The sequence below is a fragment of the Misgurnus anguillicaudatus genome, chromosome 24, assembly GCF_027580225.2.
Source record: "Misgurnus anguillicaudatus chromosome 24, ASM2758022v2, whole genome shotgun sequence".
NCBI classification, from domain to species: Eukaryota; Metazoa; Chordata; class Actinopteri; order Cypriniformes; family Cobitidae; genus Misgurnus; species Misgurnus anguillicaudatus.
Window position 1 is genome coordinate 26,252,580 of NC_073360.2, and position 17,011 is coordinate 26,269,590.

The window sequence follows — 17,011 nt, forward strand, 5'->3', positions numbered from 1 at the left end:
TCAGATGCAACTTTTGAAAAGAAATCTGAATATTTTGTTTCTGATCTCTTTAGTTCTAAAACAATATATGAAAGGATTTACCAAAGAAGAGCCAAGCATGGCCCCTACCATTAGTCCATTGCGTTCGTCTGTTGTTAAAACCACACAAAGTCGTGTCAAGACTATCCGTACAAACATTGGAACATAAAAGCAAATGATTACTATCAAATGACTTAAGCACGTATTAAACATGTTCTTCTTATCGCCCTTCAAGGTCATTCATGACAGCTACTATTTTCCTTATATAAGACAAGCAGATGAAAGAAAATGTGCCGAACAGCAGCACAAATGTAAGGGTGGATATCATGTTAAAATACGGATTTGGATCCACACAATTGGCCCTGATGAGAGCTGCATACCTGCAGAAAATGTACTGGATGTTTGAGGAACAGAAGGGCAGAGGAAGAACAGTAGCCAGGGGAAATACAAGGACAGATCCGGCCACCAGCCACAGCGAGACGCTGATCAGAACAGTCCGAGTTCTATTTAAAATGGCATGATAACGTAAAGGATTGCTTATGGTGATCAAACGATCCAGCCCCATGACAGCAATTGCAAACATCTCCTAAATAAAAGGCACACGTCTGAAGTATACAGGGGATAAAGGAAATAGTTTTATAACCAGCTTGAAGGATACCTATTAGTGATGCGCTGGTCGGCGTTTTTTCCAACCCGCGGGTCCCGCTTTTATGAAATATTTGGCCCGCCCCAACCCACCCCGCAACACTGTATCTATTTTTACAACCCGCACCGCCCCGCGACCATTAAAATAGACATAAAAAGAGGCTTTATTTCAGCCTAAAAGTTCTTGGAAACAAACAGCCATTAGATTACATCGCCCTGTAAACTGGCAACAAGATACACGAATGAGCCATAGAAACCAGCATGGTCATATTAATATAGAGATAGGAGAATGATAAACCAGGGGTGTCCAATACGTTGATCGCAAAGGCAATGTTGGTAGATCGCACGTAAGTTAACTGTGTATTCTCATGCTGCTCCATGCCTCCACGAGAAAATTGGCATTATGAGTAATTGTGAAACACGTAAGTCTTTTTGAGTTGCTGTGCCTTTCTTCTCATATGTGTTTTTATAAATCTTATGCCTGCCCGCTGCAGCTCAGTCATGTAAACTTCCGAAATTTACAAGGATGCAATCACCTCGCATTCTTGCCTTCATGCACGAGCTGATGCGCGTGCGCCCGAGAGAGAGCGAACGAGGAGAGAGAGAGGCAGCGTTGTGCTGATATATGCTTCTGATACTATTGTAATTTTCTTTCTAGTTTGTTCCACTAAATCTCCGCTATTTTAAACAGTACTCGACATGTGCTCCAGGATTTTTTTTTACTTCTCAAGAAAATAGAGTAATGGTGACAGCCCTAAATCCAATGTAGAGATATATGCAGTATAGTCCACGCATTTAAAGTGTTTTTAGCATGTACTAGAACTTGTCGGTTTTATCATTTTAAAAGTAGATCACCACACAAAAAAGCAGCATTTGTAATATCTATTCACAAATTCCCTACCTTAATTTCTTCTGCAGATCGTCTTTCATCTTTTAATTCTCCGTTTGTTTTGTTGTTGTGGCTTGCAGCGGGCGGGAGCTACTTGGCGCTTCCGTGACGTGACGCCAAAGGTTTGGGGATATCAAGTTACGTTGCGCAAGTTACACTGCGGAAGTTACGTTGCCACATAGGCCTACGTGAACATAATAAAATGTAAAAATATATATTCCCAAATATTTAACTCTTTCACCGCCATTGACGAGATATCTCGTCAATTAAGAGAAAACGCTTCCCCGCCAATGAGGAGATTTTCCGTCTTTCCGCAATACCGCTATTATCCACAAGGATTCCGCAACTTTTTTAACCCGGAAGTATTGCCCTATGGCAAGCTGCTGCATGTCCGTGTCTGTTTTAAAGATCGCTCTGAATAGGAACTCTATGAAAAGTTCGTCACAAAAATGGAATTATCTCTGCTTTTTGCTCAAAATGTGGTGTTTTTGCAGAAACCTACCCATATTCAAAAGCTGATTACAAATGAACCACTTAAGGTAGGATGACACGTTTTTTTTTTTTTTTTTGAAAGCAGAGGGTCTGTTCTTTCATTTAGTATATTGTATGTTTATATATTTAAAGAACATTTTCTGGAAGGCATTAAACTTTGGTGAAAATCATGAAAAACGCTGGCGCTGGCTGGCAACTTTTTAAAAAAACGCTGGCGGTGAAAGAGTTAATATATATGCTACAGGGAATTAGACGCAACATGCAGTTTTTTAATTTTGTTTTTAATGACCCGCCCCAACCCGCCCCGCATTAAAGTTACAATTTCTTTTCCCGCCCCAACCTGACCCGCGGGTTACCTGCGGGGCCTGTGGGTTAAGAGACGACCCGCGCATCACTAATACCTATCATACTTGGACAGACACTTCTTTTGTATAGCATATCCACTACAGCTAGGTTACATATAAAGATATTAATAGGCTGGTGCAAACGTTTATCCATGCCAATGAAACATATGTTGGCAGTGTTAGCAAACATTGCAAAAATATATATCAGAAGCAAAATATCATGGAGTGCACAGATGCTTGGAAAATGAAACTAAAATACTCAAGTAGTGTCCACCTCTGCCGAGCAGTGACTAAGTTTGTGGTAAAGGGTTTGCATCCGTTTGCCACAGTAGATGTATCTGCATTTCGGTAGGTTAATTTGCTGTATTTTGTCCAGCATCATGTCTTTTCAAAAGAAAATAACATGCATAAATGACCAAAAGTTGCATGTTTTATGTCAGTCTAGTTCTGTTTTATTAATTCCTAGTCCTATCATATATTTACTGGTTGAGAAACACTTCCCTAGGGTATATGTCCCTGGACTTTACTTTAAGAAGTAGCTCACCTACTTTTAAGTTGGTTTTTCTGAGGTTGCTACACATAATTTGTGTATACTCTGTTCTGTGTCTTCTGAACAGATATTAAAGCGAGTTAATACAAACATACAAATTTGTGCTTATTCCCTCACCCAATGAGAATCGATAAGAGAATCGATAAGGAATCGGATCGATAAGCAACATCGATAATGGAATCGGAATCGTTAAATTCTTATCAATTCCCATCCCTAGTTGTTTGCTATAATGGTAACTTGATGTGTTTGTGTCTTACACAGTGTCAAAAGTTTAAACTCTTCATTTTGTGGGCTGTCCACAGAGAATACTGAAGGGGTTAGAATATTATCAAAAATGTCATCAAAAAGTTGATTTATTTCACTAATTCCATGCAAAAAAGTGAAACTTGTATATTATATTAATTTATTACACAGAGACTGATATAGTTTAAATGTTTATTTCTTTAAATTTTGATAATTATAACTAAGGGAAATCCGAAATTCAGTATCTCAGAAAATTAGAATATTACTTAAGACCAATAGAAAGAAATAATTTTTAGAAATCTTGGCCAACTGTAAAGTATGAACATGAAAAGTATGAACATGTACAGCACTCAATACTTAGTTGAGGCCTGAATTAATGCAGCATGGAGTCGATCAGTCTGTGGCACTGCTCAGGTGTTATGAGAGCCCAGGTTGCTTTGATAGTGGCCTTCAGCTCTTCTGCATTGTTGGGTCTGGCATATCAAATCTTCCTCTTCACAATACCCCATACATTTTCTATGGGGTTAAGATCAGGCGAGTTTGCTGGCCAATTAAGAACAGGGATACCATGGTCCTTAAACCAGTTACTGGTAGCTTTGTGCCAAGTCCTGTTGGAAAATGAAATCTGCATATGCATAAGGTCAACGCAGCCTTACCCCAGGAAGTTTGAGAGCACTTCATACTTCAGCAGGAAGTATGAAGTGCTCTAAAACTTCCTGGTGTACGGCTGCGTTGACCTTGGACCTCCGAAAACACAGTGGACCAACACCAGCAGATGACATGGCACCCCAAACCATCACTGACGGTGGAAACTTTACACTTGACCTCAAGCAAAGTGGATTGTGTGCCTCTCCTCTCTTCCTCCAGACTTTGGGACACTGATTTCCAGAGGAAATGCAAAATTTACTTTCATCAGTCCTTTTTTTAGCCCAGGCGAGGCACTTCTGGTGCTGTCTGTTTTTCAAGAGTGGCTTGATACAAGGAATGCGATAGCTGAAACTCATGTCTTGCATACATCTGTGCGTAGTGATTCTTGGTCCAGCTGCAGTCCATTCTTTGTAAATCTTCCCCACATTTTTGAGTGGGCTTTGTTTCACAATCCTCTCCAGGGTGCAGTTATCCCTATTGCTTGTACACTTTTTTCTACCACATCTTTTACTTCCCTTCGCCCCTCTGTTAATGTGCTTGGACACAGAGCTCTGTGAACATCCAGTCTTTTTTGCAATGACCTTTTGTGTCTTGCCCTCCTCGTGCAAGGTGTCAATGGTCATCTTTTGGACAACTGTCAAGTCAGCAGTCTTCCCCATGATTGTGTAGCCTACAGAACTAGACTGAGAGACCATTTAAAGGTCTTTGAAGTGTTTTTAGTTAATTAGCTGCTTACAACGTGGCACCAGGTGTCTTCAATATTGAATCTTTTCACAATGTTCACAATTTCTGAGATACTGAATTTGGGAATTTCATTAGTTGTCAGTTATAATCATCAAAAATAAAATAAATACACATTTGAAATATATCAGTCTGTGTGTAATGAATGAATATAATATACAAGTTTCAATGTTTAAATGGAATTAGTGAAATAAATCAACTTTTTGATGACATTCTAATTATATGCCCAGCACATGTATTCATTAAACTGAGCAGAGTTCTGTTATTAAAGGGGCAACTTTACTTTACTTTACTTTACTTTACTTTACTTTACTTTACTTTACTTTACTTTACTTTACTTTACTTTACTTTACTTTACTTTACTTTACTTTACGTGTTGTTTATTTTGCTTGTTATATAAATAAACTAGGTTTAAAGTACTTTGTTGTTACCGGAAGTTACGTGTAGACCACGACAGCCGCTTGTTTATGTTGTTTCTGCTGAGACCGTCCATATGATCACAAGTTTTACCTATACTGTTAGACAAAATTAATGTGTGCACACATGTCAAGATGTTCAAAACAAAACTTTATAAACTATAAAAAAGTACAAGCAAACTCAAATTCATCTAACAAAAAATAACAACTGTATAAGTTTTCATTAATACTATGGGCCCTATTTTAATAATCTAAGCTCATTGTCTAAAGCGCACAGCGCAAGGTCTAAATGGGCGTGTCCGAATCCACTTTTGCTAATTTAACGACGGGACAAATGGTTTGTGCGCCGAGCGCACGGCCGAAAAGGGTTGGTCCTATTTTCCTAATGAGTAATGGGTGTGTTTTGGGCGTAACGTGCAATAAACCAATGAGAGTCTCAGCTCTCATCTCCTTTAAAAGCCAGTTGCGCTGGCGCTATGTCTAATGCCTATTTAGATGACAGACTTTGTAAACTGAAAAACTAAGTGGAGAAAGAAGATCCCCAGTTTAAGATCAATGTTAAATAATTGTGTTGTTTTTCACTTGTATTGAAATTGATAAATTGGCTTTTAATTGCTTTAAATGAAGTTTTATCAGATTTAAAGACTTTAGTGGATGTTTGGATTAACACATGAGGAATATCTTCATTTATGTCTGGACATTGAGGAAGAGAAGCGTTTATCTTTAACGTTACCTAATGTGGCATGACGAGGGGGTTGGGGGATACCTTTATGACAAAAGCAAAGATTTTGCATAAAACTCCGACTACGCCACCCCGGGACTTACACCCGGGGAAATAATCCTTACACCCAAAGGGCGATAAGGCACACAAGTTCGTTCCTCAGTAAAAGTGAGCAGGAGACGTGGGTATAATGATGGTTTAATGGAACTAAGGAAGATATGTAGTGCTCCAACCAAAAAAAGTGTACTTAGTTATAAGTCCATGTACTTCAGGTGCGTGGAGCCAAATGAGTAATTGAGTAAAGAGAGTGGCTAGCCGCACACTGATCCACTTGTGACAAAAAGTCTACAACAACATAATTTTTTATTTATAAAGTGCAAGTGAATATAAAAACAGACAAGGCGAGCAAACGTTTCAGCTCTTGCTTTCCTCAGTGCTCGATTGACAAACAAGATTCACCCTTTTTAACAAGTCAGTAATTGAGGTCAATCAGCTGAAAGCAATTATCTCAGGTAAGTAATTTGTAAACAATTAACTCAGGTCAGTGATTACCTCATTAATCACTTAAGCAAAATTCACAACCAGTTACAACAACACTTTGAAGGAAATATGAGACATCACCTGTAGAGAATATTAGAGTTTTACAAAAAACATGATAGTTCAAGTTCTTCATTCATACCCTCAGGAAATAAAGATTTCAACTCAAAAATCCGAAAAGCCTCCCTTTGGAGTAATTTTCTGTCTCTATCACCACCTCTCCTGTGGGGGAGAATCCTCTCGATGCCCAGGAACTTAATGTCAGCTGGAGAATGGTTAGCAGACTTGAAATGCCGAGAAATTGAAGATGTATCATCCTGTCTTCTAATAGCACTAGTGTGTTCAATTATTCTTGTGCGTAATGCACGTGTAGTTTTGCCAACATACAGTTGTGAACATGGACAAACGATGATGTAAATCACATGTGTGCTTTTGCAGGTAATCAATTGTCTAATCTTGTATGTTTTTAGTGTACGAGGATGTGTGAATGATTTACATTTAACATACTTAGTACAAGAAGAACATTTGTGACATGGGAAGTTGCCTTGGGCATCGATGAGAGTGGTTGGAGGCGAGATATGGGTATCAGCATGAACCAGTTTGTCCCTCAAATTAGAGCTCCTGGAGAAAACACAAAGTGGTTGATCATTAAATATGTTCAATAGTTGAGGATCACTTTGAACAATATGCCAATGTTTCTTGATGATGTTTTTGATATCATTGCTCAATGGACTATATGTGGATTTGAAAGTACATGAAAAACTCTTGTTTTTTGTATCTTTGGTCAAGTTGGTCTCTTCGTGTCTTTGTATTTTAGAGACCTTCTTAAGAGCACTATCAAGCCACTTGTTAGGAGAGCCCCGTGATTTAAAGTCCATGTACATAGTCTGGGCTTTCGACTCAAAGTCGTCTCTCCTGGAACAGATACGATGGAGTCTCAAGAATTGACTATAAGGTAAGCCACGTTTTAAGGGTGTTGGATGAGCACTATTGGCATGAAGAAGACTGTTCTTGGCTGTATCTTTTCTATAGAGGGAAGAGACTATATGGTTATCTACAATTGAAATAGAGGTATCTAAGAAATTGACATCTGTGAACCCCACATGATAGGTAAATTTGATTGAGGGCCTGAGACAATTCATATATAGGACAAATGCTTCAAAGTCACTTTCAGATCCCTTGTAAATAACAAAGCAGTCATCAATGTATCTCTTGAATAAGATGATGTTGTCAAGGAAAGGATTGTTATTGAAGACATACAAGTCCTCCAAAAAGCCCAAATATAAATTTGCATAATCAGGAGCCATAGTGGCCCCCATGGCTGTGCCCTCAACTTGTAAATAGTATTTGTTTTCAAATAGGAAGTAGTTTTTAGTGAGCACCATTTTGGCCATATCAGTGATAAATTTTGTCGGAAGACCCTCATCATCATAGCGGAGGTCAAGAAAATGTTCTAAAGCCAGAAGGCCTTCGTTATGTGGAATGTTAGTGTAAAGTGAGGTCACATCCATGGTTGCCAGTATAACATCACATTGAACATATTGTAGAGTTGCTATACATTGTAAAAAGTCAGCAGTGTCTCTTAAGTAGCTAGGAAGGGAAGTAACCAGAGGTCTCAGCACAAAATCGACAAAGTTAGAGAGTGGTTCAGTCAGACTATTATTTCCTGCAACTATGGGTCGTCCCGGTGGATCAACCAAACTTTTATGTACCTTGGGTAAGATGTAAAAAACAGGTCTGGTCGGAGAACTATTCAGTAAGTATTGCATCTCTTTATCAGAGATTAGCTGATGAGCATGTGCTTCCTGAATAAATATCTCAATCTCCTTTTGAAACTGAGTCGTAGGGTCTGATGACAGGACTCGATAGTAGCTACTGTTATTGAGTTGGCGAAGAGCCTCATTAATATAGAGTGAACGAGGCATAACCACCAGACCACCTCCTTTGTCAGCAGGTTTGATGATAATGTCTTTGTTCTGACATAGTTCTTCAAGAGCTTGTTTTTCAGAAAATGTCAAATTTGGTTTTAAATTCTGGGATGATGTCTGTTCAAAAAGGCTAGACACATCTCTTTCCACTAACCTACAATATGTCTCTATAGAAGAATTAGACACAGGTGGACAGAAAGTGCTTTTAGGTTTAAATTTTGCTCGACCATAGTAGTTATATGAGTTCGGTTGATTCACCTTCTCATTTTTGTACCAACATTTCAGTCTTAAAGTCCGAAAAAACTTGAACAGTTCGATTTTTGTAACAAAAGGATCTGTGGTTCTAGTGGGAACAAAGCTGAGACCTTTATTTAGAAGACTTACTTCTTGTGGACACAGTTCTTGACCGGTAAGGTTGAAAATCAGCTGGTCTTTTGACGTGTTCCCCTCCTCAGAGTAGGTTGTAAAGTGTCTCCTCTTCTTCCCACTTCTCCCCCGACGGGTGGTGGTGGTCTTCTGCGAAGTGGATATTGACGTGCCATTCTGTGATGATGTTCTGGTTCTCTGGCGTTGTCTAAAAAATCCACTTCACTGTCACCACTGGATGCAGAGGTGTGTCGAGTCTCGTCCTCAAACCCTACCTTCCGTGAGGATCTTGAGAATGTACTGTTACGGTTGAGCCAAGGATAGACTCTGTTTTCTTTATAGTCTAAAGTATCTCTACGAAATTTGCGAATCTTCTTTTGTTGTATGTCTTTCTTGAATTCTCCCAAAGAGGTATTAAGTAATTCCAGTTGTTGGTTAAAGTTGACTTCACCATGAGATGCTGTAATAGAGGATTTGGTTTCTTCAATTTCTTCTCGTACCTTATTTAATTCCTTTTGTGTGAACTCAACTACAAGGAGGGTGAGGTCCAGTGAGGCCTTGTTCATGATCTCACACCATTTCTTGCAGAATTCAGGATCTCCGCCGCCGATTGTTGGTGCCTTTTGTATTCTGAGACCTCTAGGAATTCTGCTAGCTCTCCAATACTCACTTAGAGTTGAGCCATGCAAGTTGTATCTGATCTCTTTCTCCCAAAGGTACTTATAATGTTTCATGGAGTTTTGAATTGTTTCTGATTGTAGCACATTGGTTTCAGCTCTAGGAAAGAGGATATTCTCAGAATCTTCAAGATTATAGGTGAATGTAGTGGCCTTGGAGTCTGTGATGAGATTGATTTCAGCAAACGACGACATCTTGATATGGAAGGGCAGCATACAAAAATGTAGACTAATGGAACTAAGGAAGATATGTAGCGCTCCAACCAAAAAAAAGTGTACTTAGTTATAAGTCCATGTACTTCAGGTGCGTGGAGCCAAATGAGTAATTGAGTAAAGAGAGTGGCTAGCCGCACACTGATCCACTTGTGACAAAAAGTCTACAAAAACATAATTTTTTATTTATAAAGTGCAAGTGAATATAAAACACTTTAACAATAAGACACAAAACATTACACCACATTAATCACAAAACAGAATTATACCAAAAACAACAACACGTACAATATAATATAAAATGCCCTCACTGCTAAAATGCAATGACCGGCAACAAATCAAATACACAAACAAATGAACACAGTACCAACCTACAGGGCTGAGGCTACCCACCGGAGTGATCTCTGGCGCGAGTTATCCACAACCACACTTTCACACCACACTGTGAACTCAAAGCACACGCTTATACACTTCAAAAATGTGTAACACAGTAAACGTTGAAGCGTAACCACCACTACCACCACCACAAGATCCATCCACCCGTGGGAACCTCAGCTCCTGAAAGTATAAACAATACACAAATACTCAGACAAAAATGATATAAAAATAAAAAGCAAAGAAACAAAGGAGTAAACGGGAAGGGCGCCACAGTCCATTTGCCAACTCCAAATGCACCGGACAGTCCTTCACTCGGATCTTAAAATCAACCCTGAACTTAGAAACCAGACAGTGTACAGTCCAGCATACAGCAGAGAGGATAAGGTCGGTGCTACCGCGATGCTACTCAGCAGCACGAGAATCAAACACTCACGAGGGACAGGACGTAGAACAAGAGGGAAAACCCGAATAGTGGTATCACCCCAGACAAATAACAGTTTTATGGCATAGCTTAACCCACAGCAGATCAACCAGCGGCCAACTGAGGTTACACAGTCATGTACCACTACATGTAGAAGGGCACCAGCACGCTGGACAAACGACACACTGTCGCTATCGTTAAAAACACCCCGGGGAAACACAGGACATGACGCATTGCAGGGAGCAGCCAATCAGCGCTTAAAAAGGGACTGCCCCTTCCTGATAGGTTATATCAGCTGTCAATCACAACTCACCTAATCCTGCTACACTAAGAAGAAGAAGAACAATGGAAGACGCAATGGAGGAGGATATATTCCTGAAGAAACTGTAAGTCATTTGTCTTCATTTATATTTGCTATCATGTAATATGTTATGGCTTGTGCAGTTCAGCCTACATAAGCAACATCAGCAGACTGCACGCTTCGGATTTTAAAACTTTGGCATTGTTTACAAACGAGGGCGCGTGATTTCACGTAATGGCGGATTTCATTGTTACATGCTGTACAGTGTTAGACACAGTTATTCACTTTCGTATCCTTCATGGCAACTTTGAGTAATGCTGCACTGCTGTATCTTTTAAGTGTGTGCTGCAATATGACTCCATGTTTACATGCTTTTACAAACGAGTACGCGTGGTCACGTAATGGCGGATTTCATTGTTACATGCTGTACAGTGTTGACACAGTTATTCACTTTCGTATCCTTCATGGCAACTTTGAGTAATGATGCACTGCGGGACCTGCTGTAATATGCTATTGTTTACATGCAACGCATTCCATACATTGCGCTTTACACGTGACACCGTTTTATTATGAGCTCCGCGTTGTTTACACGGAGACGCAAGCTCGCATGGACTCCATATGCGATGTGTTTTTAAAGTTCATACTCGCTTACAGAAACACGTTTAAAACTTTTTGGACATAAAGTTATATGGTAACATGAGCCACATGAAGTTTACAGCTCTGTTGTTTATCAGTTTCTTATACAAGTTAAGTTTTTAAAAAGGGTTCGTTTCCAAATAAACTGAAAATGTCCTACTGGCCTTCATTTCTATTTTGATTTTATTGTTAACTTCTTAATAAACCTCAAACAAACATGTACATTTGTCCTCACATTCTTCACTGTAGTTCCTTCCTGCCTCATTATGCAGCTCATTATGCGAGCCTTTGTTTGCTAGCTGTCAATCAATCCTTCTCGCATACTGCCACTCTAAACAAAAAGTGTCTTACAATTTCTAAATCAAAATATTGGTTTATGTGAATGAGTAGGAAGGATGATTTTCACATAATTTTAAAGGGACCATTTAAAATATCCGCCAAAAAAAAAAAATCATACTCCACACTCCAAACAGACGGGGGCAGTATACCTCCAGAAAGTGAGTTGGTCTATTTTAATTTAGCAGCTGCAAATTTAGCAGCATATATCAAGTTTGATTTACATTAGCAACTAAGTTATCATTAGTCACAAAAAAATATCAGTCACAAAAAAAAACATTCGGTCTCTTTAAAATTGCAATGTTTTCCGCTACGTTTCGTGCGTCCATTTGGTGTTCATTATCATCGACGACATTTCAAGCTTCTTAGCTAATGTTACATTTTAGCATCAGCTTGGTAGATAACGAGTGAAAACCGGATCGGATCTGTGGGTAGAGCTAACTATTAAACGTTAACAGCTAAGGATGCACGATAATTTGCATGCGATAGTCATTGCGCTTCTCGTCAGTGAAGCCTGTTTCTTGATTAAAAGTGAATCGCCATTAGCTGCTTTCAGATGGAGCCACATTTACTGCACAAAGCCGTAGTTCATGTACAAGCTGAGCATAGGTTATCCCAAGGCCTATTATAAGTGAACTTCTAGCGAAATACTAACAGCATCTTACTTACCAATCGAAAAGAAATGTTGTCATTTGGGAGTCGAACCTCATTTCTTTTATGTCCATTAGTTGTCTCCAGCGATGAAAAGCAGTGCCAGTATTTACTCTGGTTCGGTTCCTTTATTTATCATATTTTATTTGTGATTCTGAGCGCGTTGTTCCCTGCAGCAAATGGTTGTGGTAGTGGTAAATGTCTCTTGCTTTAGCCATTCTTCCGCTCTCTTCCCTGAACTGAAATACGTCCGAAAACCCTATTGCAAGGCAGTAAGGCATGTCCGAATCCATGGCTGTCCGAATTGCATTTCTCTGAGCTGCCTTCATGCTTCTTAAGTCAACAAGTCAGCTTCGGACGCAGCGGTAGTAGTAGAGGGCTGTACTCCCACACACGCGACTTATTCGTGTATTGCAGTTTGGCTGGCGGTTATGTGCGTGGCCCGAATACCGCCTCCCATTGTCGAAACTGGTATTACAACACCAGTCGGGCTGTAGCTAGTAATTTAGCATGCTAATTCAGATTGATATTTCTGCAGCACTATACCTTGTCATTTTTTAAATGACATCTTTGCCCTTATTTCTTCTCATTCTTTTGATGCGTGTAGCTAATTTTCTAAAATCTTTTACCTCAATTATTACAAATGGCACCTTTAAAGAAAGACTACTAGATTCTGTTCAGGAAAGTCTTGTTAAAACATGTTTAGTATGGGTTTTGTGAAATTATATCAGTGACGTAAAATTTTGGCTATTTTAAAAACCACGCATAAACCATTTTCTCTCAAAAATACAAACATGTACATACATGTAGCTCATATAATATTTTTGCCCAGTTTGTGCTGAACACAGTGGTATGAGACACTTGCCATTATTATGTTTTAAAGCAACTGAAAAAAGACCAAATGTAAGAGCATGTCAGAACCTCTGACAGTGTCCCAAAATGGTCGGACCCCAGAGGGTTAAGCATTACTTAAAATTGTTTCTCATCTCACCATATCCACAGGTACAGAGTCATCATATAAAATAAATCCGTGAGGTAGCATAAAAAAAAGTTGCCTCAGTTTTAGTTGCCTCAAAATAGCAACGCGCCAACAATGCACCTTAACACCTCATTTTCAGGCCAGAACGCTCATGGGCGCAAAAGAGGGGGCAAATGCATTTGCTATTTAAACAACATGGCGCTAAACGTAAAAATGATAATTGTGCAGGGTGGAAACTAGCAAAAGACACTTGCATTGCGCATTGCGCTGCATTGCGCCGAGTGTAAGATAGAGCCCTAAATAAATATTAAGGTAGAAGTTGTAACTGTTAGTTTGGATTATTGGAGGGGTTGTCTCCTCTCATGACCCCTCTGAAACTACGGCCTTACGGTTTGAAATCATGTTAATGCATTTCACATCAGCAATGAGTAGGCTAATGGGTTTGTAGCGGTAAAAGACAAACAAAATACACCACAAATGAGTTGTGATATTTGATTGGAGGGTGACGACATTTTGTCTCTGTTACCAAGAACAAAATATTTTGCTTGTTTTTTTCCCTGTGGGCCCAATTTTCTCATTAAAAATGCAAAGACTACTTCATACCTAATAAACTAGCTGAAGAAAGGCTGTGTTTAGACATAATAACTTTACTAATTGATTACTCATGAGAAACGTTTTGGTCATTAGCAAGACATAGAAGAATCTAATTATTTCTAAGTTTGAACAACAATAGTTAATAAGACCCAATTAACTCTTCATCAGCTTTATAAATACAATCCTTCATAAATCTCAATTTCTTGCTGGAGCACAGCGGGATTTCATCAGTAAGGTTGTGAGACAGTTTGGTAAGGATTTGTTTTTAATTTATTTGTCAGTCATAACTTTGCTCAGTACTCATGTTGTTTTCAACTGTGTTGTCTATTGTATTGATGTATATTGCTGACAAATCTGTTTATGACGGCGTGAAAATGTTACCAAGGTTTGTGAAAATCCAGCTAAAGTCATGTATTTGTGATTTGCTGTTTCTATATAAAATCTTTTTAAATGATGAAAAGAACATTCTGTAAAAATATAACCTTGATATCTTTAATAGTGACTGAAATAGTGACAGATCACCCAACAGATTGAATCAATGATTGAAATCAAACTTTGATGTAAACTTATGAGACTTTAGCCGGGATTTCACAGACAGGGACACAAATGTAATCAATATGTTGTTGAGTTTATGTCATTTTTTAGTAATATAATGTTGCTTTAGTATAATTTGGAAGAAATGTTGTTAAAAATGTGATTAATGTTTTTACTTTTATCTCCTTAAACCTATTCCCCTGTTTTCACAGATAAGGCTTAAGGTTTGCCCTAGACTAAGACACATGTTTGAGTTGTCTCAACAGAAAAAAAACTTGTACTGACAGATCTTAAAATATGCAGGGTGACATTAATTTGTCTCAAGATACACACCTGTAACGTCCTTGTCTATGCATGTTTATAAAAATTTAACTAAGGCCTATAGTGGCTTTAGCTATAAGCCTTGTCTGTAAAACCAGGTCTTTATTAATTAAACCCGTAAACTTATTTTAATCTTTATTTTTCCCCAGATTTACAGGAGCGCAGATGAATTTTTCAGTTGCCTTCAGCAATGGGACGAATCTTATTGATGATGGATTTTATCTTGTTGGCTTTCGCACTTTGGCCAATAAAAACTACCTAGTTTTGGCCTTGTCCATCATCTACATCATCACCTTGATGGGTAATCTTGTTTTGCTGGCTGTGGTCCTAATGAACTCCAGTTTACACAACCCCAAATATCTCGCTGTGTGTAATCTAGCCGTTGTCGACATTTCAATGAACAGTGTTATTATTCCTCAAATGGTGCCTGTGTTTGTGTTTAACCAGAACCGAGTTTCATTTGGAACATGCTTTTCTCAAATGTTTTTCATGCATTTCTTTGGTGACATGGAGTCTTTCTCTCTTGCTCTTTTGGCTTACGACCGCCTGGTTGCCATCTGCTGGCCCCTGCGTTACCCCACCATTAACCCCAATCCGAGGATGATGCTCATAATAGCAGGGATTTGGTTTCTGGTTTTTCTGCTTGATATTTTCCCAGTAACTCTGGCTGCCATGTTGCCTTACTGCAGCTCCAGAGAGGTTAAAAGCTGCTGTTGCGAGCATGGTCCAGTATATGTACTGGCCTGTGCGGACATTACTTACAACAGGAGACTGGCTACAGCTAAAACACTGACAACTTTACTGGGACCTTTGACGTTTATTATTGCCACCTATGTGATAGTGGTGGTGGCAGTGCTGCGCATTGCATCCATAGCACAGCGCTGGAAGGCCTTTCATACCTGTCTCAACCACCTGCTGCTGGTCCTGATCTATTACATGCCAGTTATTCTTGCATATGTACTAGGGAACCTGCGGTTGGGGTTGGTTCAGTATGCTGATATTTTCACAGCTGCGCTGACCGTGTCTGTAACTCTTCCTCCAATGCTGAATCCCATCATATACAGCTTAAAGACTGATGAACTGAGAGACAAAATAATAAAGTTTTTGAGAAAGCCAAAGGTGGCACAAGAGATTCAAAATTAGGTAAATGGTTAACTAAAATCATATTTCTTTAAAAAAATAAGGTACTTAATAACCAAACTTCACATTTAAGCCATGTTAAGCATGTTAAGCAGAATCTCTGTTACAGAAAATATTCTGGTTTTCTACATCATATTGTAGAACATTTTTATAATTTGGTTCATGTTTAAATATCACATTGTATCCGTTTTAAATGGCTACATCAATGCATTGTCTCTAAAATGTAAGTAAGGACAAAATACAGTATGTATGAATTACAATACATGACACTGTAAATTGTACTTGCATATCAAGCTTTCATTTTGTAATTCACAATTATTTTGGATTAAAACAGTTAATGCTTTATTTTTAAATTTTAGAGGCCATTGTAAAGTCCACTGTACAACCATCTGAGATCATAAAAGATTAAATGTTGTAGCATTAACATGTTGCTGCTGACCATCTGTAAAACCATATGTAATACTTCAACAAAATAATTTAAATAAATGTATTATCTCCTTAATTGATTTAGTAGAGAAATACATTGTCTTTTTTGGCAGCTGGTAGACAGCTCAGGTATAACATTTTATTAAATTTTCAAATTGAATATACTAAATAGCTAAAAATCACAGACTTGCCATATGAATTCTGGAAAAATATATTTAAAAAATACATTGAAATATATATGGATATTGGATTGTTGGATCATTATTGTTTAAAATAATACATTTACCAACTCATATTTGTCCACAAGATGGCAGGAAAAGACAGAATATGATTTGCAGATTATAATAGTTGCCTTCACAATTTAGAGTTATGGTTTGTTTATATATTTTTATAATTTTTTTATGTTTGTTTACAAACTTACCAAAATAAAGGAGGGTGCTGAATTGTCAGGTCAAGATGCTATCCAGAATAACAAAATCTGAATTGTTTACAGGGTTAATAGGGGGGAAAAGGTTCATTATAAATGGGGACCGCATGAAACTTAAAGAAAAAACAAACTTTTCTTTAGCATATGGGCCTTTCAATATCAGAAATTGGGGACAGGTGCTTGCTGAATCGGCCTCTCTCCAAGATACAAGCATGAGTCTCTAACCATTAGGCCACGACTGCCTATTACTGAAGAGGTTATTATTATTTTTTAAACATTTTATAGTTGCTGTTTATATTGATGATAATGTTCACTAATTGTCTGGTGAGCATTCTTTACATCATAAGAGATATTTTTTACAGAAATATAAAAAAAACACTCAGTTCATGTTTGTCACCATTATTTAGGGTTGTGTGTGAATTGTTCTCTTTTACCTAAA

General features: G+C 38.3%; 1 protein-coding gene and 1 pseudogene across 1 annotated transcript; one reads left to right on the plus strand and one right to left on the minus strand.

The window, feature by feature from the left end:
- LOC129438843 (olfactory receptor 2A7-like) lies at nucleotides 1–7,755 on the minus strand (annotated as a pseudogene).
- Nucleotides 7,756–13,913: 6,158 nt separating this feature from the next.
- On the plus strand, nucleotides 13,914–16,104 carry LOC129438214 (olfactory receptor 52E8). The gene is made up of 2 exons (XM_073863098.1): nucleotides 13,914–13,975; nucleotides 14,729–16,104. The coding sequence occupies exon 2, from the start codon at nucleotides 14,745–14,747 to the stop codon at nucleotides 15,720–15,722; it is 978 nt and encodes a 325-aa protein (XP_073719199.1). The 5' UTR covers nucleotides 13,914–13,975; nucleotides 14,729–14,744; the 3' UTR covers nucleotides 15,723–16,104.
- Nucleotides 16,105–17,011: the final 907 nt, after the last annotated feature.

Bases quoted from the DNA above. Each gene is read 5' to 3' on its own strand.
- LOC129438214 (XM_073863098.1), top strand. From the start codon at position 14,745: ATGAATTTTTCAGTTGCCTTCAGCAATGGGACGAATCTTATTGATGAT.